Below are 25381 nucleotides of genomic sequence, written 5' to 3'. Positions count from 1 at the left end.
TTACTGGCACCATATAGACTGGCCTTCAAGTACTTGGTTTTTGCCACATATGGAGATGACTACCAAATATGGCAATGTCTGACATCATAGGACCGATGTCATAGAACGGACATGGTCTTAAAAAGGGTTGGGTAGTTAAGAGTATGAAATATGTTGATTTTGCCGGCTGTGTTCAGCTTGTAGGTTTTAAGTATGTGATTGCTCACAGCATCGCACTACATTCAAGATGGAATTTGTGTGTTTTATGCTGGGCATCTCCTTCACAGCATGGTTCACCATGCTACTCGTCTTCATCATTGTCCCTGCCATCTCTGGGGTCTCCTTTGGTTTCAGACGTCTCTACATGAAATCGCTGTTGAAGATCTTTGAGTGGGCAACACCTAGGCAAGGGCAAGGAGTAGTGCAAGAGAAGAGTCATCTGTACAAACCCTACTCAAACACCATCACCACCAGGGAGCCCACCTCCTTGGAGGAGGAGATCAGAGAGATTCGTCGCAGCAGCAGCAGTGACCGAGACCTGGACTCGGCCTCCGAGTTCGAGATGTCGGACATCTTCTACTTCGCCCGGCGAGGCATGGAGAGCATCGTGGACGACGAGGTGACCAAGTGCTTCTACGCCGAGGAGCTGGAGTCTTGGAACCTGCTGACGCGCAGCAACCACTCCGTACACAATGTCCCCCTGAGGGTGAGGGTGCTGTGGGGCCTCGGCGTGTTCATCCGCTATTGTGTCCTGCTGCCCCTCAGGGTGACTCTGGCCTTTGCTGGGGTCGGCCTGCTCGTGTTATTCACAGGTATCATAGGGCTTCTACCGAACGGGCCGAGGAAGAACTACCTGAGCGAAAAGGTCCACTTGATGTGCTGCAGAATATGCGTCCGAGCTCTCACCGCCATTATTACCTTCCACGACAGTGAGAACATGCCCAAGAATGGTGGAATCTGTGTGGCCAACCACACGTCTCCCATCGACGTCATAATCCTGTCCAGCGATCGATGCTATGCGATGGTTGGCCAGATCCAAGGCGGGTTAATGGGGCTCATGCAGAGGTCCATGGTCAAAGCCTGTCCACACATTTGGTTTGAACGCTCAGAGGCCAAAGATCGCCATCTAGTTGCCAAGAGATTGAGCGAACACGTGGAAGATAAATCAAAACTGCCCATTCTCATTTTCCCGGAAGGTACCTGCATCAACAACACATCGGTTATGATGTTTAAAAAGGGGAGCTTTGAGATCAGCACTACCGTCCACCCCGTGGCCATCAAGTATGACCCGCGCTTTGGAGATGCTTTCTGGAACAGCAGCAAGTTCGGTATGGTCAGCTACCTGTTGCGTATGATGAGCAGCTGGGCCATCGTCTGCAGCGTGTGGTACCTCCCTCCCATGTCTAAAGAGGAAGGAGAGGATGCTGTGCAGTTTTCTAACCGCGTGAAGGCCGCTATAGCCAGGCAAGGAGGACTGGTGGACCTCCTGTGGGACGGGGGTTTGAAGCGAGATAAGGTAAAGCATACGTTCAAAGAAGAACAGCAGAAGCTATACAGTCAAATACTTGTGGGAACCCAAGAGGACAGTTTTCCTGAGGGAAACGGGTCTGACGACTGACTGGTGCTCGCTCAGAGAGAGAGGGGGAAGGGGGGGGTGGGGTTGATAGAGGCGGTCAAAGCTCTTTTCATTCCCTGCTGGGTTTTCTGGACTGGGCTGTCCTCTTTTGGCTTTCTCAGTCTTGCATGCCCACTTCTCAATGTTGTCACAGAATGTTCTGAGTCCCCCCTTGCTGTCCTCTTTGAGGTGATGGTTCTAACGGACAGAGGCCTGGTTTGTGTTCAAATGAAGCTTGCACATTCATTCACTGTACACAAAAGTGGCGTTTTGTCTTCCTCAGTGACACTCTTGTATTTATCTCTAATCTTTGCTGAACTGTTCAGCAGACCAACGCAAGAGAGCAATCCTTTTTGTTACGTTTTTTTTAGAATGAGAGGTTTTTAACCAAAAGTAGCCTAATGTAATTGTTTTGTTACATTACTCTCTTGTAACGTTTTGAAACGAGTAATGATGAGTAAAGAGGGATCAATCTCAAAACTGGTTGATACTTTGATACACAAATGCAGATTCACAGGTTATTGGCGATCACAAACACGCCTTCCTATACCTACTATTTGCTTCGTTTTATGCAACTGCATATAATAGGAAATAAAGATAAATACAAAAAAAAATCAAATCATGTGTATCTTGGGATCCACATGAGAACGGCGTGGCTCCAATGTGCCTGTGACATCAGTCATCTGTGACATATCATCGTTGCCGTCAGGCAGAAACCTTGTATCTCCATATGTCAACTTTTTATATTTTTTCATAAATCAATGCCCTACTTCATCATACAAGAGTGTTGCACAAGATTTGTGAAAATAGCAGACCTACAAGCTCACAATGCGTCGCGATGGGACGCGTTGTGAGCTTGTAGATTGGCTATTTTCAATACTTATTAATATATTAAAAATTCAATTAATATGGAACGGTTTTGGACATACAAGGTTTCCACCCAACTGACTATTTCTAGGACGTACAAATATGGGCAAGGTTTCAGCCTCATACAAGCTTGTTTGACTTCATATATATATGTATATGTATATGTATATGTATATGTATATATATATATATATATATATATATATATATATATATATATATATATATATATATATATATATATATATATATATATATATGTGACAAATATGGGCAAGGTTTCAGGCTGATACAAGCTTGTTTGACTTCATATATATATATATATATATATATATATATATATATATATATATATATATATATATATATATATATATATATATATATATATATATATATATATATATATATCTCTTAGTCATATTAGATGGCCTATTTGGACCGTATACAATTTGACAATAATCGATTCATCTTCCAGAGTTATAAAATTACATATTAGCATAGAATTACAAAATTATATCAATGTTATAATTTTATACAAAAAATAAAAACAATAAAATAAGACATTTTGAGCTTTTAGTCTATTTAGTGGGTTTTGTGGCCTTGTTCCTCTTATGAATCCTCAACTTTGACTCATAAACACATCACATAAGTACAAAGGCATTAAATGAATGATAATGGACTGCATTGGATATCAGCTCTTCCCTCAGCGTTAGCTTAGCAGGAATGCCACACCCACACGTCCACTGACTAGAAGACTAGGAAATGAAATGGCGCAGATCTTGTGGATCTCAGACTTCATGTGACTAGCCTGTGATAGTCATGTATGACGTCAGTCGTCTATGACGACGTATCTATGATGTATGACTCAAAACTTGGGCAAGGTTTCAACGCAATCAATCACAGCCCTATAGACTTCCATTATAAAATCATTGACTTCCATTATAAAATGAAAGTAGAATATTTGGTATAAGTGGAATAAATCACGGGAAAGAATATATATAGTGATGGTACTTCTGTGGAGTACCTGGCACCGTGCATTCAGAGCTGATCGGTCCAGCGGTTTGTGATTAAATTAGCTTCACACACACAAAATCCATACACAGCTTTACCAAGTGCAATTACCTCTCTTTGTCGGTTAACCATTGAGCAGTAGCTTGCTTGTTGCCCTCCAATCAGTGAAGAGTCTAAGGACTAGTCATTATGACGTCATTTCGTGTTTATAAGGAGGTGGCTCGCGGCAGTTTGGGTGAACTTGAGTTGTTGCAGACTTTTGTACTAGCTAACAACGAGGAAGCCCTAACGCTACGTACATTGATGACCACTCAATCAAAGCTGCTACTTTCCAAACAACTCCAAGAGCTAACCAAGAACCCTGTGGAGGGCTTCTCCGCTGGTCTCATAGAAGATGACATCTACAACTGGGAAGTGGTCATCATCGGCCCAAAGGACACGTTGTACGAGGGGGGGTTCTTCAAAGCACACCTGACCTTCCCCCAGGACTACCCCAACAAGCCTCCCAAGATGAAGTTCATCACGGACATCTGGCATCCCAACGTGGGGAAGGACGGCAACGTGTGCATCTCGATCCTGCACGAGCCCGGAGAGGACCAGTATGGCTATGAGAGACCCGAAGAGCGTTGGCTGCCAGTCCACACGGTGGAGACCATCATGATCAGCGTCATCTCCATGTTGGCAGACCCCAACGGAGACTCTCCTGCCAATGTGGACGCAGCCAAAGACTGGAGGAACGATCCCTTGGGGGAGTTCAAGAAGAAAGTTTCACGCTGTGTACGGAAGAGTCAGTCAGAGTTTGACTAGGTTTTTCTCATTAACCACACCCGAACCCTAGCATCCCTATTCTGCGCATGTCATAGTCGGTGAACATCTGACGAGAATAGACGAATATCTGATGAACATTCAGCGAAAATAGCGGACAGCGTGTCACGTTGCGATACAATGAGTTTGTGGATAGGCTATTTTCGCTTATTTGATGAACAGTGAAGTATTTAAGGTTTTGGGGAATAGGAATTGATGAACAGGGAACTTTAGTAGTGGTTCCGCTGAAATCCCAACAAGTTGATGAATAAGACCAGAACACATCATCACAACTTGAGGCAGTTTTAAGTTCATGTTTTACAGCAGGAAACATCGAATGCCAGCGCTGTTCTTGAACACAACCAGATCGATTTGTTCAGGGAATTAGATGCAGTATTCAGGTCAGACGACAGAACAACATGGCTATAGCTGCTGTTTAAAAAGGAATTTCGGCATTACTTTGGCTCCAAGTTATCTTTAAAGATGGATAATTCTGATGAAACTGAAAGGTCCGTGATGTCTCCATGCCGTAAAAAGAAGAGGAAAGCTGAAATGTTAACGAGAATGCATCTCCCGTTGCTTGTAAATGCAATCTGCAAAAAGTCATTTATGAGCCTTTTTTGACTATATTGCTAAATGTCTGATTATGTTGTGGATAATTATTTTTTGAATTTCATTTCAGGTGATTTGCCTTTTATTTCTATGCACTGGGCTTTCAGTCTGTTAAGAACACCACCAACCATGATTACCCTATTTTTATTCAGACATTCTCAATTGACACGTCACCGTATTGTTGCATTACTGGACCACTTGCTATGACTACTTGTTAGGACCACATGTAACAAGTCCCCAGGACTTTTTTGTGTCATTATTTATGAGACATTCTAAGTCATGGGCATTTTTTTATACCACATATCGTGTATCTTTTTTTAAGATAAATGTTATAATGGAAATGAAGTGAATGAAACGTCACCCAAATTTGGAGTCATACGTCATACATAGTTATGTCATAGATACGTCATAGATGACTGATGTCACATACTGGCCACATGAAGTCCTAGAGTCACATGGGATATTAGACCTTGTTTTTATTAACTTATGAATATGGCATGTCAGACAAAATTTCTGACCTGAGTCAATGCGTTACTGGCCTTCTTGCTATATATCCCTACCTGCCAATTTTTAAATGACACGTAGGTATGACATTTATGACACACAGGGTGGGTCCGCCACCTTGTCGTGAGGATTGTGCGTAGCCTACTTTATTAATTACATCTTTCACTTTTTTTATCTCGTTTTGACTTTTTCTGTTCAATATCAGTATCAGTTTTAATTAGTGTTTTTAAAAGTTTTTTTTTAATTCAGTTTTTTATTAGTTTTAGAGTGTTTTTTTATTGTAAGATGGGATATTGTTAGGAGCAAGATTCAAAAAGGTCAGAAAAAGTATTGTGTGTAAGTAATAAAACACAACAAACCATCATACCCTCTAAACTTTTTATTCATAAGTTGAAACTAGCTGTAGCCACTCAGATGGTGCAAGGGCAAAGCACCTTTTTAATGCCACTCAGGGCCAAAGCACCTTTCCAGCCTGGTGGAGACAAAAGAGTAGAATAATAAAAAAGAATAATACTAATTTAATCGCCTACTCTAAATGTTAAAGAAAAAAATACTGGCACAGCTAAAAGATGGATTGCATATCCATCCAAAATGTACTAGGCTTATGTATGACATAGGATTTAAGAAATACATAATGGGTATTACAACACAAACACGAAATAACACTTTGTGAAGGCAGTTGACTCAGTCAATGTCAGTAGACATTCCAGTGTCAATAAGCTAACGCACCAATGCCTACTCAAGGCTGTTGTGTTAACACCTCACATAGAAAAGTGCGCTCCTTAGAAAGCAGCAGAGCTCCGTCAGGCCGGGTTGTCTACCCAGGGCTGTATCAGTCGTGGTGTGTAATAGCCATCAGGAAGTAATTACAGACTGTGCTGCAGCTCTCTGTACTGTACTTCCTGATGGCCACAGCAGGAAGTAATGAGAGTAAATGAGAAACAGGTCAGGCAAGACTGGCAAGGACAGGACTAAACACACTATATTAAAAACAAATAAATAAATTAAAAATGTAAATAAACAGACTTATGAAAGGCTATTTAACAGCCATTTCTTTAAACTATGTTTAAAACTCATCTCTGGTCTTAATAATCTTAACACATTCCCTGCCAGAGGGTTTTTTTTATTTTACTTCTCCCAGTGCCAGTGTTTAATTTTTTTTTACACAGGAGCCGAGATACAGGATTTTAAAGTAATAAGTTAACCAAGGAGTGAATGGAGCTAGAAATCTTTGGATCGTGATATCTCTGGTTCTGTGTGGATAAATTGAAAAAAAAAAGACAAAAAAAAAAAACGTTTTTTATACTCGTGGATGGATTATCTTGGCAGTAAACGGGTGTATTTTTCATCAACGGTTATACTCGTGATTGGCAGGTAAAGTGTTAAGAGTCTTTTATCCGGAGGGAGATAATTGAATAGGGGGTTGGCCAGATGTGAGTCCTTTAAGATTTTAAAACCTTAATGCTGGGTGCAGATGTGGTACAGTGTAATTAAGAATTGGTGTGGAAAACACAGCCAATTTATGTCTTTATTTTAAGATTATTTCTCTGCTTTTCTGCTATATTTTGATAGCGACAGTGGGAGGGACTTTTTGATTGATTGATTGAATACTTTATTAGTCAGAAATGTAAACACCACGGATAACACAAAAAAAGGTGCTGGGGACTTGTTTCCAGGAAAGAGAGCAGGGAAATGACACACAGTAATCAGTCATTATGATAACAAAGATGTAACAATTTGCTCAATAGAGACTGAGGACAATGCATTGCATTGCATTGCAAAACCAGTCCAAAGTCTTTAGGTTGGTACTTAGGCTACTGGGGGCGATGATGACAGGAATGGTTTCCAAAGCAGAGAGTGTATAGGTTAGTCGTTATAGTGGACATTCTCACCATTGTTCTACTGTAGCAAAGTACATTCTGCATTTAGAAGTCCCCAGATGTATCCTTAGATAGGTGGATGTCTCATCATCTGATTGACGAGCGACTATAGGCTAACCTAAGCCTGTAATACTAGAATATCTAGTCCTGGATGGAACTTTGCAGCTTACGACCCTGCTTAAAAACCCCAGAATGATCCCAGGTGTCTCAGAAGCAGCACCAGTCCCTCACTAAAGAAACGGGTAAGTCATGACTGCTTCACAACTTTTGGTGCCGTTATTGAATTTCTGTCAAATATGATGTTGAATAAATTGTCAGAATTAATTAAACCTTAAAAGCATGAATCATATACTCTTTTTCATTTTTTCAGGCTACTGTAAAAGGACCGGTCACTGGAACAGACCATGGCTCGTCTAACCATCGTGACTGGTAGGTTTAAATCTCACTAATCAATTGTTAATCAAATGAAATATAGTATTCCTTTAACAGTATAACATATGGTATAACTGTACGGTGCAGTTACTCAAATGGATTTTTCTGTTTTTAGGACTAACCCTTTTGATGTGCCTTCAAGTGGGTATGTATCCATTCACTCATTCATTCATTCTTTCCATTTAATTAATTGAGAATTTACTATTAGAGGGGTTAAGTGGTTTAACCCATTAAGACAGGGAACACATCTGTGTCATTTTTAGATTTCTTTGGCTATTAAAAAATAGCGGATATACAAGCTTATAGCGCGGCACAGAGTGCTTCATCCTCATGAATTTTCTGTTTCTCTCTCAAAAAGCGTCCTCCACCAAACCAATGCTGTGTTACTTCACCAACTGGGCCCAGTATAGACCCGGCATTGGCAACTACCTGCCTGCCAACATCGACCCCAAACTGTGCACGCATCTCATCTACGCCTTCTCAATCGTCAACCACGCCAACCAGCTGGACACCTATGAGTGGAATGATGCCGTTCTCTACAAGGCCTTCAATGGACTCAAAAATGAGTGAGTTGTGCCGTAGCAGCTAGCAGAATTAACAAGAATGACTATGCTAAGACCAGATAAATGGATGTAGTTTAGCAAAATTTAGGAGATACCAGGTTAATTTGTTGACCTGGCATCCTAGTTAGTAGTTTCAATGTGCAGATTTTTCTTTTTTTATATTATACTGTTTAGACTGATGATAGGTTCTTGGTTTACCTATGATCCTAACATTTGATGTATTTATCTTGTATTTACGTGTTTACCTTGCTTCCTGTAAATCGCTCTGGATTAAGAGCGTAAACTGTAAACATATCACACATCACACATCACACGATAGGATGTTAGACGTTTTACTAACTGTAACAAATTTCTTTATTTCCAACTTTGTTTGTATAGTGTCGTGTATGTAAACTGAGAATTGAACCAAGTCACTAAATCAGACGTAAAGTTAAACTGTTAACTTTCAGTCTCGCGCCCAAATTTATAATTTGGATATTTCCCGTTTTGAAAATAAATGAATAAATAAATGAATAAAGAAATGAATAAAGAAAGAAAGAAGCTTGGCAATAATAATGTCAATAGTAGCACACATTCGCTCATTCACAAAATATTGTGATGTCTCCTTTGCAGCAACCCTGAGCTGACGACGCTGCTGGCTGTTGGCGGGTGGAACTTTGGAACTACACAGTGAGTTCAAAACACCTCATGCAGCACAGAGTCATATAAGGCTGTTGGATAATACCATTCATTTTACTGTCAATTAAGAAAATCCTAAACAGTCGAGATGTTTGTTCTGTTGTTTTTATGCCTCTGTAGATTTACCACCATGGTTTCATCCGCTGCCCACCGTAGTACATTCATCGAGTCGTCCATCTCATTTTTGAGAAAGCACGATTTCGATGGGCTGGACTTGGACTGGGAGTATCCTGGGTCACGAGGAAGCCCCTCAGAGGACAAGACGAGGTTCACCCTGCTCTGCAAGGTCTGCTAGAGCAGTGCTTCACAACCTTTTCAGGCTGTGACCCCCAAAAATAATCATATTTGAACTGGGGACCCCCACCCTGACGAGCCCCTGGAATTTACTGTAGGAGTTGAGGCATTACATTTAATTTAGTTTGACTCGCAACGGCTATTTTCACAATTTTCGCCTCACTCTTATATTATTTGACAATTTGATCAATGTTTGACCAGTTTTTAAAGTATAGTTTGTTGATTACTTTTGATGCTGTAATCGTCCCCCCCCCTTTTTTAATGCATTAAAAAGGTCTTAAAAGTCCTTAAATTGTCACTTCACTGTCATTTGGGGACCCCCTTAAAATCATGTAGGGACCCCCTTGGGGGGTCCCTACATGATTTTCATACTGTAGGTGTGTCAAGGGCCACGGGCATGCCAATGTGCAAGCATGATGATAGACAGTCAGCCTGAATTTTCATTTGGTTTCACTCCATTATTCAGCCTGAAAGCCCTCTCAGTGCAGCCGTTATCTGAGATGGGGGCGTGGCCAAAGGGGGACTCTTTGTTTTTGTCGCATTCCTAAGCCAATAATTTGATGACCGACGGAAAGATGCTAATGTATCCGGTAGGAGACACAAAGTAGACTCTTTGTGTCTCCTACCGGAAATACACCCGGTCATCAAATGATTGGCTCAGGAATGCGTCAAAAACTAAAATAAATCCATGAATTCAAGGCTTCATGGGGTGTGCAATTGATAGAAAATAAGTCATTTTTTGGGTGAACTACTCCTTTAAAGTCAGTGTGATGCAGCCTGCCCATGCTTTACCCTGCTGTATAGTTTTTAACCTGAAGTGGAAAACAAACTACAAAATCAACCTATGGTTTCATGCCCCTTTAACAATGGTACACTATAATATAACTGTTTCCCATGGACCACCTGTAATTATGCCATTGACCACTAGTGGTCTGTGGTCCACTGGTTGAGAAACAGTGTGCTAGAGAGTTAAAAACTGCTGATATCAGTACAGTTCTTGATCTGTTATTAGCACAGCATCTTTGTTTTAACAACACATCTATTATCACCCATTTTCTTTTTGATTGTAGGAATTACACGCTGCCTTTGAAGCGGAAGGCGAACTCAGTGGAGAACCAAGATTGCTGCTCACAGCTGCTGTTGCTGCTGGGAAGGAAAACATTGACCATGGATATGAGATAGCTGAAATCGCTAAGTGAGTTTAATTGTCTGACGAAGCTCCTCATTCCACAATTGTAAGATTTATTTTGTCATCCTTAAACTCTGCGCCGTTGTGTGTTCTAACAGGTACCTAGACTTTATCAATGTCATGACTTATGACTTCCACGGAGGATGGGAGAAACACACTGGCCACAACAGCCCTCTGTACCACAGTGCTTCGGAAGAGGAAGGCAGTAGCCACAATGTGGTGAGTAGAAATCTCACTACATTATCTCACTACCGCTGAGAATATACCTGTTTTCAATAGAACTCATTGCTTCCAATATATGATGGACTCAGACAGCTTGTCTGCAAAGGGGCACCACAGGGCTCAGTGCTTGACCACCATTTTTTGATCTGTCCAGTGTCTTTGTTCGCCTCAGCTTATCATACTTGTAGAGGTTCATATAAAACTCCACACACCACAGCGTAATATTCTCAGATAGGATGGCCACCTGTAGGCCTATACACTGGTACGCCTTCATCTATAAAACGGCTATTCTTGGTCTGCATGCTTCCATCTTGTGTATACCTTGAAAAAGCCTACACAAGATGGAACTCTGGGTTTTCTCTCCTGGTAAAATAAAGGCTAAATAAAATGAAAGGAATCGTCCATTACACATCAGAGGAAATAATCTAATCACATAGGCACTTTAACAACCTAAGTACATGGCAGCTGATTAAGTACAGTATATGTATTGCTTTAATTTCCCCTCCAGGACTATGCTATGAATTACTGGAGAGATCAAGGAGCCCCTGCTGAGAAACTCATGATGGGTTTTGCTACATACGGACGCACATTTCACACAGCTTCAGCAGATGCTGGTGTCGGGGAATCAGCTGTCAGGGGAGGCTCTCCTGGAAGCTATACGCGGGAAACTGGATTCCTGTCTTACTATGAGGTCAGTGAATGTTGAATTTCAACAGAACACAAAGTCGGCCTGTGATTTTAACCTTTTCGCCAATGATTCAGCTTTCCTTGTCTCTCATCGTGATAAATTAGAGGTAGTAATTTTCTCTGTTTTGCCATCTTGGCAAAACAGAGTCGATACACTTTGGGTCTAATGCAAAACTTAAGAAGTTTACCATAAAGTGCTGGCTGAATAGCAGCTGGACCTAATTATAACCTTCAATTGCTGTAGTGTTCCGTTTACAGTACCCATGTTGTCCTTAGCTTTACTTGTCTAACAGGTTGAACTTGTATAAATGTATTTATTATTGATGAATGTCTCTGCCCCACCCGACCCCCCCCCCCCCCCCCCCCCACACACACACACACACACACACACACACACACACACACACACACACACACACACTTGCACTCAAAGGACCACAATGGCAATAGGCTCTCGATACAGATATGTACAAAGACTGTACATGTTCATTTATCAGATTTTTCAATGCTCTAACAAGCCTAAGAACACGTTAGAGTTAATTACAGTTATAAATATAAATCAAAATATTGAATGAATAGAAATAGATTACATTGCCACATCTTTTGGATTGTATTTAGGCCTGAGATTTACATTCTTCCAACAGATTTGTACCTTCCTCGAAGGGGCCGATGTCTACTGGATTGATGAGCAAGATGTGCCCTATGCTACCAAAGGCAAAGAATGGGTTGGATATGATAACAAAGACAGTTTTGCACAAAAGGTAATATACAGCATAGCTTTATGATCCAATATTGTACAGATAAATTAAAGCTAGGATTTTAATTCATTAAAGTCATTGTTAGACTGATGATAGGTTCTTGGTTTACTTATGGTCCTAGATGACTATTTCTAAGCATTTGATGTAATAGCCTACCTTGTGTTGTCCTTGCTTACTGTAAGTCGCTCTGGATTAAGAGCGTCCGCTAAATGCCTAAATTGTAAATTGTGTTGTGTTATTATTCCACAGGTGAAGTACCTGAATGACAACAATTTTGGAGGAGCATTTGTATGGAGTATTGATCTGGATGACTTCTCTGGGGAAGTCTGTAGACAGGGCAGGTACCCCCTCCTCAACCACCTACGGTCTCTTTTGGATTCAGGTAAACAAAAATAAATAAACAAACAAACAAACAGACATCACTGCATCACCATGCGGCTTCACATGGAAAATCCCTTTTCTGTATTATTTTTAATATAACCAACAATCCCTCAGATAACAACACCACGGTTGTTGCTGCCACGACCACAGTTGCTGCGCCTGCGGCTACAACCACGGTTGCTGCTGCCAATGCCGCTGCTGCTGCTGCTACCACTACCACGGTTGCTGCCACCACTACCACGGTTGCTGCCACCACTACCACGGTTGCTGCCACCACTACCACGGTTGCTGCCACCACTACCACGGTTGCTGCCACCACTACCACGGTTGCTGCCACCACTACCACGGTTGCTGTGCCTGCAGCCACAACCACGGTTGCTGCTGCCAATGCCGCTACTGCGGCCACTACCACGGTTGCTGCCACCACCACTACTACTGCCGCCACCACTGCTCCTGCCACTACCACCACTCTTGCACCCGGCAGTAGCTTCTGTGAAGGGAAGGCTAGTGACCTCTATGTAAATGTCGAAGACACCAACTCCTTCTATCAGTGTGCCCATGGAATGACCTACCTCCAGAAATGCGGCGCTGGCCTTGTTTACAGGAACAGTTGCAAATGCTGTGACTACCCCCGCAGTAGCTTCTGTGAAGGGAAGGCTAATGACCTCTATGTAAATGCTGAAGACACCAACTCCTTCTTTCAATGCGTCGAAGGGGTATCCTACCTCCAGAATTGCCCCGCTGGTCTTGTTTACACGGACAGTTGCAAATGCTGTGACTACCCCCGCAGTAGCTTCTGTGAAGGGAAGGCTAATGACCTCTATGTAAATGCTGTAGACACCAACTCCTTCTTTCAATGCGTCGAAGGGGTATCCTACCTCCAGAATTGCCCCGCTGGTCTTGTTTACACGGACAGTTGCAAATGCTGTGACTACCCTCGCAGTAGCTTCTGTGAAGGGATGACTGACGGCTTCCATGTAAATATCGGAGACACCACTTCCTTCTATCAATGCGTCTATGAAATAACCTACCTCCATAAATGCGCTGCTGGCCTTGTTTACAGAGATAGTTGCAAATGCTGTGGCGTGACTGGCATTTAGATAAATACGTCCAAGGTATACATGATATGATGAAACTTGTGTTTGTTTAATTATATCTCTGTTTACTGTACTGGCATTAGCCTATACTGTACCATATGTCACAGAATGCTATCTGTTTCCCTTTAAAATGTACGTCCCATTGTACATTTGTAATGAACATGCATTTGTTGGATGAGCAGCACAACTGCTTACATGTAAGTAATAAATGAATACGGTAGATCATAATACAAACATATTGTGGTCTTTTGTTTTGACATAATCTCTCAAGACAGATTCAGAGCTCCACAAATTCAAAGGAAAAACCTTTTCCCCCCCTTTTCATGTCAAAATTATATGTATTTGCTGCAGACCCCCATCTCAAAATATTTAGCCCCAGGGACCCCCAGAAGCAAAGATTTGAGTTACAAATTTTCATGATTTTTCAAAAATAGCAGATCTACAAGCTCATAGCGTGGCACTCTATGAACCTGTATATCTGCTATTTTTGAATAGCCAACGTATAAAATAATGGTTAAAGTGGTTGTACTACTGTTTTATATATGTTTTTATTCTCTTATCTATTCCTAGATCAGTGGTTCTCAAACTTTTTAATTTCAATGACCCCCACAACTGTGTATAAAGTGTATAAAAGTACACTCTAAAGGTCATTACACACCGGTGAATATGCGAATATACGCAAAATTCGGACTCGTTCCGAATAATTACAAGACACTTTTTCGCTCCATGTAAGCTTGCATTGACTTTATAAGGTTTTTTAAAAAAACGTATTATTCGCATGAAAAATTCGCCCCCGGTGTGTAAGGGGCTTAAGAGTTACAGACCTGTAAGGGTCCATTTGGAACTGAAGGAACCCTGAGAGTCCCTGGACCTGGACTTCACTTTGGCAGGCTACTAATCCTACATACTTACACCTACTGTAGTAACCCCATTCATACTTTAAAATGTTCATCTTACTGTGGACATGTTTGCCTGAAAATGAATCTTTGAAATGTTTCATAGTTTTAGAAATGTACTCCTTTAAAAGTTCAGAAATGTATAATGGAGGTCGATGGAGGATTTTGGCACCTAAAAAAAACCCTCAAAAAAACATTCCCAATTTAAAAATTCCACCTTACTGTGGACATGCATGCTTGAGATTTTTTCTTTGAAATCATTTGGTTAAAGCATTATATTCTGATAGTAATCATTGCTATAGAGTGTTTGTTCAGTAACAGATGTCTCCCTGTCTCTCCAGCTCTTTAATAAACAGAAAATACATTTTCCGGTAGGTGTCAAAATCTCAGCCAATCAGGAGAGAGTACCCATTTTTAAGCTTAATTTGTATAGTGTTCCAGTTCCAATTTTGTCTGCTAATTTCTGTGTCATCACTTCCAATTTCACTTGTTTAATCTGTATCCTGATTGAGTTCTCTGCCCTGGTTGGATAAAATTGGAAATGAAACTGAAACTGAAACGAAAATGCATTTTCTGTTTTATAAAGAGGTGGAGAGACAAGGCGACTCCTGTTACTGAACAAACACTTTATAGCAATGAGAACTATCAGAATATAGAGCTATTTAGCACTTATTTTAACCAATGCAAATCACTTACCGTACCTTTAACTTTAACCCTCTAGAACCTGAACTATGAAGGAAAGGTCAGAAAATTCAAAAATTTTGAAAAGGGACACTTTATTGGGTCTTAAAACATTTTTGATTTTGTTTTATTTTTTTTAACATTCCTTTGTATCATTTATTTGTTGTATCATATTTGATACAAGGGGTATTAAAAGGGGTATTTCAAGTCTTTTTTTTTTTTTTTACTGCCTCCCCCCTGGCCAGCCGGGGCGCCTGATGGAGGGGAAAGGAACTGGTTGGAATAACGTGTTCCTTCCACGCGCTACGTCCAACCAGGGAAACTCTCCCCTGTCAGGTGATAAGAAGGTCAGTTAGCTCTCATGCATTGAAGGAGGCATGAGCTCGGCCCTGGCCTCCCTAGGTTGGCAGAGGGAGTGTAGTGCCCAGGATTACATAGAGATTGGCACTGGGTGTAAAAAATAGGGTTACAAAATCGTGGGATAAAATTTTGAAAAAAAATAAAAAATCAAGTCGGTTTTAACATTACAAAAACATTTATTTTAGACCTGTAGTATCAAATATGATACAAATCATAAAGGACTATAGACCTGTAGTATCAAATATGATACAAACACTTTTGACATCATAAAAAACAAACTCAAATGCTAAATTTTGAGAGCTCATAAGTGCATTCAAGTTATCCAACACTTATTTCAAAATATTAGTAAAGATATACTAGGAAAACGTACCCGAACTGCTTAAAAAATAATTGTTTGTTAGTAGTGCATCAACCTCTCCTGTTTAGTTGATGGCAGCCATTTTGGGTCAGACCACCTGAGGCTCTGTAACTACCTGCAGTGCAAATGGTATGGTCAAGGGGGAAGTGGGGATGTGTCAGATATGATACAACAGGTTCTTGGTCCAAGTATTCATTACACTGATTTATAAAAAAATCAGTGTAATGTGTGTATCATATATGATACGTTTGGTGACATAGTTAAGCGCCCAATGCATTGTCAATGCGGCAATGGACATTTACAGGGAAACAAGTACAAACTTTGGCAGGCTACTAAGGTCAGGGGCAATGTTTTATTTGGGTTCTGAAAGGATAATCAGTCAAATAAACTTTTCAGAAGTGAATTGGAATTGAATTTCGTTTACCATAAAATTCAAATTCAAATGGCCGAAAAATACACGGACGTCAGGACGGTCTCATTGACAAACATGTATTTAAATGAGATGTCATCGCCCCCGCTTGCGTTGCCTCGCCTCGCATCGCTGGCAGTGCGGATGGGGTGTAATGCCTCCGTGTCGCTGCGTTGAGCTGCGTTGCCAGGTCTGCTTGGTCTGCTTATTTTATAAGCGGTTTTGGGTCGCTTCTTTTGGGCTCGTGTGCATAGACCACGCCAGCGCTTGTTTCTCGCCCGTTGCGCGGATGTGGCAACGCTTGTTTGTTGCGCACATGATTGGCTCAAATTCTGTGATCATTTTGACGTTGCATACATCCCGGAAGTGAAAGTGCGAGCTGAGATTTTGCATACACTTTATGATTTTTAGAAGTGGAGACACATGTGAAGGTGGAAAAGAATGTAGATAGTATTATCTACTTTTGCATGAGCGATTTTTGTAGCAAGTTGGGAGAGAATTGGACCACTGCTTTGGCCGTGAGTTGTACCTAAAGTTTTGGGGTCCAGGAAAGGGCCCCCTCTCTGATTGTGTGGCAGGGATACTTTATTTAGAAGTTTGCAGAGAAAAAAGCACATGGAAGTACAGTTCACAATACAAGGTCAACTAAATAGGATTGAAAAGCCCAGAAAAGCCTCATTGGCTTGTTTCAAATGGGGTCCTCACATACTCAATTCATGGAGTTTCATGATTACTAATAATAAGTATAATTAGTATTAATAATTCATGGAGCACACACCAGAGACACTTGCTTATACACTGATCCTCGTCTCTATTGGCTGGTACATTGGTTTTATATTAGTTGAGTTGACTCCTCAATAAATATATTGTTTGATATTCTTTCTATTGTGCCCTTGTCTCTCCTTTGGATGCAAATCTAAGCCAGTTTGTAACAACCTTAGTAACAACTTGATGAAGGAAGAGAAAAACACTGCAACCAGCTGATGACACTGAGAATAACAACAGTTGTTCTTGCATTCAGGGGTCATCAATGTGTCCGTACATTTGCCCACAATGCCCCCTCCTATCTAAAGGAACTCCTCAAACCCCTGATCTCTACCCGCTCCCTCCGCTCTGGAAATTCAAACACACTCAAAACCCACAAGACAAAGCTCCACACCATGCGGGACCGGGCCTTCTGCGCAGCTGCTCCTCGGCTGAATGCCCTCCCTGACAATCGGAGAGCACCACAGTCCCTTGACGCTTTTAAAAGGGGACTAAAAACCTTTCTTTTTCACAAGGCATTTACCTAGATTGACATATTGATCCCTTGTGTGTTTTTTTTCTTACTTTTTGTCTGCGCCAGGCCGAAAGGCATGGTGAAGAGAGTATGTTTTGCACCCTGTCCGTCCGTGTGTCTGTCCGTCCGTGTGTCCTGTCCATCCGTTACCAGCTAATCTCCCGCACCGTCGGCCTGGTCACTGCGAAACTGTGCACACACACTCCCTGGATGCCAATTCAGAACCTCTGCCCCAAATTTTTCACATGGGCCTGTTATAGCGCCACCAGGAGGCCGATTTGTGCAAAACCCATTTTTTAATATTACTCCTACAGATGTTATCCAAACATCATGCAAATCGGTACACAGTATCTCTATAGTCATGTGATCAACACGGAACTGTCCGATTTCCCATATTCCATCCTCATTGCCTAAGGTTGGCTTCCACAGTTTGCAGGATTGGTCCATTTTTAACAAAAGGCCTCAAATCATGAACGCAGCTTGCGATTTCCGTGACATTTCACACGCACATTCCCACTAGGCCGAGGAAGAAATGCCACCATTTTCACGTTGGCCTGTTATAGTGCCACCAGCAGGTCTAATTTAGCTAAACACATTTTCGGAACAAAATGCCTCAAATCATGAATGCAGTGTCTGATTGCCATGAAAGGCCTAAGAATATATGGCACCCTTTTCACATTGGCCTATTATAGCGCCACCAGGAGGCCACAATAACGTACCTGACCTGGCGGAGACCTAGTTTTTACTTAGCTGTGTAGCTGACCATTGATCAGAATTTTATTCATTTCATTGTTTTTATTAGTATTATTGTTAAATCTTTTAAATGATTTATTTCTTGAAATATAGCACTTTGAGATTTTGTTCAAATATAAAGTGTGTTACTAGGCCCCCTCCTGTTCTCTATTTACATGCTACCCCTTGGCAATATTATCCGCAAACATAACATTCAGTTTCACTGCTATGCAGACGACACACAATTATATATCCCATTACAACCCGGCGTTACAGGAAATCTGTCCAGTCTCTTGCTTTGTCTCTCCGACATTAAGGACTGGATGGTAAATAATTCCCTAGAACTGAATGAGGCAAAATCAGAAATTATTATCTTTGGTCCCCCAAATGCTACACAACATTTTGTTTCAGAGCTTGGTAGCCTATCCCCGAACGTGAAGGAGGTGGCCCGTAATCTGGGTGTGCTCTTTGACTCTGGCCTCACTTTTAATCCCCAAGTGACACGAACTGTTCAAACCTGCTACTTCCAGCTAAGGAACATAGCTAGAGTAAAAAGCTTCCTTCCTGTCACCTGCAGACCTAGAAAAGGTGATTCATGCTTTTATTTCCTCTCGATTAGATTACTGTAATTCCATCTATTCAGGCCTCTCCAAAAAAGCAATATCGCGTCTCCAATTAGTGCAAAACTCAGCTGCTAGACTTTTAACCAACACCAAGAAACGTGACCATATCACCCCCATTTTAGCTGCTCTTCACTGGTTACCTGTTAATTTTAGAATTGATTTGAAGATTTTACTTATGACCTTTAAAGTTGTGAATGGACAGGCCCCCCTTTATATTTCTGCCATGCTGGAACCTTATAGGCCTGTACGCAGCCTCAGATCCTCGGATAAGGCCCTCCTGGAGACCCTCAAAGGGTGGAAGAGCTTTTGCAGTCCGGGCCCCTAAGCTTTGGAACGCCCTACCTGTCACCCTAAGACATGCAAAATCAGTATCATCTTTTAAAACTCTTCTGAAAACGTATCTCTAGTCTATACTAAGGCCTTTTTTTTAATTTTACTGTCACTTTTGTTTTATTTGAGTATATCTGTATGTATTTTGTGCCACTTACTTTATTCTCTGATCGTCTGTAATAGCTTCTATCCAAAGTTTTATCATGATTGTTCTTTTTATTCTGCTTTGTAAAGCACTTTGTGACTTGTCTGGAAATGTGCTATATAAATAAATTCATTATCATTATCATTAAATAAAATGTATTAGTATTATTATAAGATGTGTCCGTGGCAAGACTTGGCCTCGTAATTTTTTTCATCTGCTTTACTTACTCTTAAGTATGTCTTATCCATTTCAGGATGTTACGGCTTCCAATAAGAGGAACCAAAGATAACTAGAAACACTCAAAAGGCACAAAAGTGGAGGACCTCAACATAAAGGAAGGATGTCAAAGGAGGAAGAAAATAGGTTTTTATTCTCTTTACACACCAGGAAATCAGGTCAATCTCATCAACAGAATAATTGAACTTAGAAATCTATAAGGAAATTAATCAAAGAACAAAAAAAGGCCTGAATATGCCGTAAAACTGAAAATAAAGGAGGGGGAGCTAGGCCAGCCCCTATAGGGCCGTTGGAGCTAGCCCCCTTCCCTAACTAGAAAATATAAATCTCTGAACTAAAATCTAACGGCTAACTAAAATGACAAACTAAAATAAAACAAGCAAAAAGGCTATCTAAGCCCGACCGAACAAACTGGGTGCAGTAGGCTACTGGCTGGGTCTGTGTCTTCCAGCCTACTGCAGCAGGCCAGCAAAGAGATTCCAGAACAAACTTATGGCATCACCACTAGATGGCGCAGGCGCCATATAGGGGTGTTTAAATACAGACACATTGTTGGTTCATAGCTGGTTGTGGGACGACCAATTGAGTGGCGTCTCTTGTTCTGGGATCTCTTTGAGGCCAGCTTCTAAAGCTGTGTCAGGAACAAGCTGCAGATGTCAGAGGAGAGATAGTTAAAGGCACAGTCACATGATACAGATGATGTCATGTCCTCAAACAACAAGGATCAATAGTGATAGAACTCATTGTCTGTTGAAGAAATCTGGGGTCGACCCCATGGTCTTTTAACCACTTAAAGACTTCTTAAAACCTCTAGATCTCTCAAACCCAGAAATAGCCGATGTACAAGCTCACAACGCTGTAGATCGTCTATTTTTGGCTAATATTCCCCTCAGAATATGGATGCTGAATTCAAGTGGTTAAAAGAAGCCTGGCTTCACCTCTAATAGTAATAGTAATAGTAATAGTAATAGTAATAATAATAATAACAATAATATTAATAATAATAATAATATATATTAATTAAGATAACTAGTTAAAAAAAACTCGGCAAACAAAATCATTCAAATGAAAAGGCAAAAGAAGGATTTGAATTTGGTGGGGAATGCAAGTCTGAAGAGGTGGGTTTTGAGGGTGGTTTTAAACGAGGCAAGGGTGGGGGCAGCTTTGATGTGAGCTGGAAGTGAGTTCCAAAGGGAGGGGGCTGCAACTGAGAAAGCGCTGTCACCCCAGGTTCTTTGTCTTCATCATCAGACCTGAGGGAGTGGTGATTGAATATATATATTTTGTATCTAAAATCTTTGCTTCTGGGGGGTTCCTGGAACAACATATTTTGAGATGGGGGTCCGTGGCCAAATACATATCCTTGACATGAAAAAGTTTGAAAACCACTGCATTAAGGAACCGGAATCGTTTAAATCCTAAAGGATGGAAACCCTACTTGAGGTACCCCGTGCTTGGCACCTCAGCATCAAAGGTTGGATGAGGGGGTTAAGACAAGAACAGGGTTTGAGGTTTATTTCAGTTTCCAAGTATTTGGAATATTCCATAGGCACAAATTTGCTTAATATCAAGAAACATATTTGATACTTAAAAGCTGCATTGTGCGATATTGCATAAAGTTACAAATATCTGTGGTTAAGTTTGTCTTAAAGAGTCTGTTGGGCGCATGTGAAGGGTAAGGAGAGAGCTGGCTTGATTTGACAAAATTGGAGCAATTCCACTTATTTACAGTATCTGTACAGTACAGTAGGCGCAGCATATCGCACAATGTGGCTTTAAAGGTATAAATAAACTCTGTACTAGTATCAATGGAGCAATATTCCATTGGATAACAAGATCATGCATAGGAATCAAAATGTCTAAAATGTGTGATTTCAATTTCTGGTATTTTATAAGGGTCACCGAAGCATGTCAGGCATGAGTTTCCTTAAAGCTGCAATCCTTATTCTAACCCATTCAATTCGGGGACATGTTTGCCTGAAAAAGAATCTTTGAAATGTTTCATAGTTTTACAAATATACTCCTTTAAAAGTTCAGAAATGTATAATGGAGGTCGATGGAGGATCTTGGCACCTAACATTTTTTTTTTTTTTTTTTAATCATTTGTAGTTTGGGAAATATTTAACTTTAAGTGCCCAATGCATTGTCAATGTGGCAATGGACAAACTTTGGCAGGCTACTTTACATACTTACACCTAGTAACCCCATTCATACTTTAAAATGTTCATCTTACTGTGAAAATGTGGACACAAATGCTTGAAGTTTTTACTCTGAAATGTTTTGTAGTTTTTGAGATATTTAACTTTTAAAACACACTCTGAAAACTTTGGCACCTCGCTGTTCCTTCATACTTTAACTCTGCCTAGCTAAGGTTTTACAGAAAGACCTCAACTCATTCAGTGCCATTGATGTGTCTCATGTGTTCCACCAGATGATGCTGTTTACAAACCAGCGATCGCCATGCAGATGCCAGGGTGGAGCTCACAAAACTTGAAATGTGTTTCTGTAAAACCTCAGCTGAGCAGAGTTCTTTCAGACATACATAACCCCCCACCTTTAACTATCAGGAAACAGGGGAGGGACGCAGTCCCCCCCGATGGTCCTCCATGTACATTGAACCTGCGAACTGTCTGTAGCAGAGGCAACCGATCAAGATCAAGATAAACCGAACCCTACTACTGCGCCAACACACCTTTGGGCCCTCAACAGGTGTCTTCTAGTGCTTTTCAGTTGCTCTTTTGTATTTTGCTCTTTAAAAAGTCAAAGTACTTTAACATTGACGACTGGGATTTGAACATGGTTAAGCACAGAAGGTCCCGAGTTCAAAACCAGCAAGGAATTCTTTCCAATAGACTCTATAGCCGTAGAACCATTTACAGTTATCGTTCTTGGTGTGGAGGGAGAGCCCTCTACACTTATTTACATTTCACATCACATTTGTCATTGTGTAAAATGATCTAAAACACAGCATGAGCACTTGTTAGTGTCAGGTTACTTTTGGTCAAAGGGGGGATCGAACTGGCGACCTTGGGATCCATACTTCCCCTTCTTAGAAACGCTAGTTTTAACATTTCAGTGCTTTTTGAAAATATTCGGATACATAATTGCTTGCAGCAAGATTTGACATGACGCCGAGTTAGAATTGCATCCATTTCCTTCCTTTTTCTCAAATTTTCTCTCCTTTTCCCTTCTTTCTTCTCTTTTTCTTCCCCCCCCCCCCCCCTTACAGTCCAATGTTCCCAAGCTTTAGCTCAATGAGAAGAGAGGCAGCCTGTGAGTCCATAGGTCGCTAGTTCGATCCCTGATCCCGACAACCTGTTGAGGTGATCATCATTTGGAATAATTTGATGTTTCGATGATACAGCCAGTGCTTCAAACAAACCAGAACCATATTTCCATCAAGATGGAGAACTTTCTTTATTGATAACATATCAGAGAACTTTCTTTATTGATAACATATCAGGTTATAATGGGTTCAAGTAGGGAGCAAAAGGCAGAGACATTTACAGTGCATTCAAAAGGATTTGTTACGCTCATTAGTGCCACCCTGTGTTCACTTTTGGAATTGGGTGCTGCCAGGGTATTCGCTACTTGAATAGATGGCATAGTAGTCACTTCTCTACATCATGTGCTTTTTTTTTGTCATTGCTTTAGGCTTACGCAAAATATTGCACTTCCTACTTCCTCTTATAACACAAATGTTCACTTCGTTGTAAGTGCTTCATTACTTGAACAATACAGCTTTATGCCATATACATATACACCTGGAAAAACCAGCATTAGAGCAAATCAATTCAAAGTGCATTTGCAAATATGCAAATTTAAACCCTGGCTAGCAGGCAGAAGGTTTTATATTTGCATTAGCACTACCAGTCAATATGTAAAAAGGCTGTGGGGGGGTGAAGCATTCTGAAGATGCTAATAGTGCAAAAAGGTGCAGCATGAAAACTTCAAACATACAGTACAGTATATGTACCCACACAGAACAGTATTTAACCCATTAAGACCGGGAACGCATCTGTGTCATTTTTAGATTATGTACGCATGTACGTGCACGGCCCTCAATGTGTGTGTGTGTGTGTGCGTGCACCTCACTCAGTGTGTGTGTGGGTGCATGTACGTGCATGGCCATCAGTGTGTGTGTGTGTGTGTGTGTGTGTGTGTGTGTGTGCGTGCACGTCACTCAGTGTGTGTGAGGGTGCATGTACGTGCATGGCCATCAGTGTGTGTGTGTGTGTGGGTGGGTGCATGTACGTGTACGGCCCTCAATGTGTGTGTGTGTGTGTGCGTGCACGTCACTCAGTGTGTGTGTGGGTGCATGTATGTGCATGGCCATCAGTGTGTGTGTGTGTGTGTGCGTGCACGTCACTCAGTGTGTGTGTGTGGGTGCATGTACGTGCATGGCCATCAGTGTGTGTGTGTGGGTGGGTGCATTTACGTGCACGGCCCTCAATGTGTGTGTGTGTGCGTGCGTGCACGTCACTCAGTGTGTGTGTGTGGGTGCATTTACGTGCATGGCCATCAGTGTGTGTGTGTGTGTGTGTGTGCGTGCGTGCACGTCACTCAGTGTGTGTGTGTGTGGGTGCATGTACGTGCATGGCCATCAGTGTGTGTGTGTGGGTGGGTGCATTTACGTGCACGGCCCTCAATGTGTGTGTGTGTGTGTGTGTGTGCGTGCGTGCACGTCACTCAGTGTGTGTGTGTGTGTGGGTGCATGTACGTGCATGGCCATCAGTGTGTGTGTGTGTGTGTGTGTGTGCATGTATGTGCACGGCCCTCAGTGCTGTGGCTGTACGACTCATCTCTGCCTCAGAAGCCTCAGAACTAGAGATGGTCCGATCAGGTTTTTTGAAACCGATCACCGATCCGATCATTTTCAAATCTGATCATCAGATACCGATCCGATCATGTTGCGCAATATTATTTTGTATATTTTTTAACTTTTTGTATTTTATTTAACTTTTTTATTTACTAATTCATTCACTCATGCATGTATTGGCTGGTCGTCCAGGCCCAGAGGTGGACAGAGTACTCGACCCCAGTACTTGAGTAAGAGTACAGAGTACTCCTGGTTACATTTACTCCACTACAACTAAAGGTAGCTCAGTCAAAATGTTACTCAAGTAAGAGTAAAAAAGTACTTGCTTTCAAATGTACTTAAGTATTCAAGAGTACATGCTTTTAAAAATACTTAAGTACAAGTAAAAGTACATTTCTATTTTTTATAAGGCTTTTTTAAATCACAAGTCAAATGAGTGCAGCATTGGTTCAAAACGAGTAAACTAAATCCACAAAATATTACATTTAAATATACTGTCTTGAAACAAACTAAAATATGTCTAAAACCTCAGCAATTCCAATGCAACAAAATAACTCCTGATCTAAGCAGTAACAGTGATGTTTGGTTTTCAATGCAGTTAGTGGGTGCCAGGACCCAGGAGTATGCCATACTGTCTGAATGAAAGCCATACCATTTTGGCATACTGAGTATAGCAACATTGTATGCCTTTCATTGTTTTCAAGGCAAAAAAAAAAAACCATGTCACTCTGCCTTTCATGAATATTCAAGGCAAAAAAGTACCATATATGCTAGCTGCTAACACCAAACTCCGCTGGAATTGATAGTTTTAAACTCTCTAAAGGGATCTAAAATGTTGTGCTTAACTCGACAATAAGTGTTGTCCCTATCTACTTCAATGGACTACTTTATTTGGGCTCTGTTTGCTGGATTCTTTTTTTTAACGAGGCACAACGA

General features: G+C 41.1%; 3 protein-coding genes across 3 annotated transcripts; all 3 read left to right on the top strand.

The window, feature by feature from the left end:
* Positions 1-226: 226 nt before the first annotated feature.
* LOC308081778 (glycerol-3-phosphate acyltransferase 4-like) lies at positions 227-1597 on the top strand (the record flags this gene model as incomplete). The annotated part of the gene is made up of 1 exon (XM_080423402.1): positions 227-1597. The coding sequence occupies one exon, from the start codon at positions 227-229 to the stop codon at positions 1595-1597; it is 1371 nt and encodes a 456-aa protein (XP_080279528.1).
* A 2181-nt stretch (positions 1598-3778) lies between these two features.
* LOC308081777 (ubiquitin-conjugating enzyme E2 G1-like) lies at positions 3779-4282 on the top strand (the record flags this gene model as incomplete). The annotated part of the gene is made up of 1 exon (XM_080423401.1): positions 3779-4282. The coding sequence occupies one exon, from the start codon at positions 3779-3781 to the stop codon at positions 4280-4282; it is 504 nt and encodes a 167-aa protein (XP_080279527.1).
* A 3397-nt stretch (positions 4283-7679) lies between these two features.
* Positions 7680-22061, top strand: LOC308081776 (acidic mammalian chitinase-like; the record flags this gene model as incomplete). Its single annotated transcript, XM_080423400.1, has 12 exons — positions 7680-7704; positions 8066-8273; positions 8883-8939; positions 9069-9234; positions 10313-10437; positions 10530-10650; positions 11162-11344; positions 11985-12101; positions 12348-12480; positions 12594-13456; positions 17354-17511; positions 22058-22061. 12 exons carry the CDS (start codon positions 7680-7682, stop codon positions 22059-22061), a joined length of 2160 nt encoding a protein of 719 aa, XP_080279526.1.
* Between the last annotated feature and the right edge of the window lie 3320 nt (positions 22062-25381).

This window comes from Gymnoscopelus braueri (genome assembly GCF_963280865.1).
Source record: "Gymnoscopelus braueri genome assembly, chromosome: 3".
NCBI classification, from domain to species: domain Eukaryota; kingdom Metazoa; phylum Chordata; class Actinopteri; order Myctophiformes; family Myctophidae; genus Gymnoscopelus; species Gymnoscopelus braueri.
This window is presented reverse-complemented; position numbering and strand designations above follow the sequence as displayed.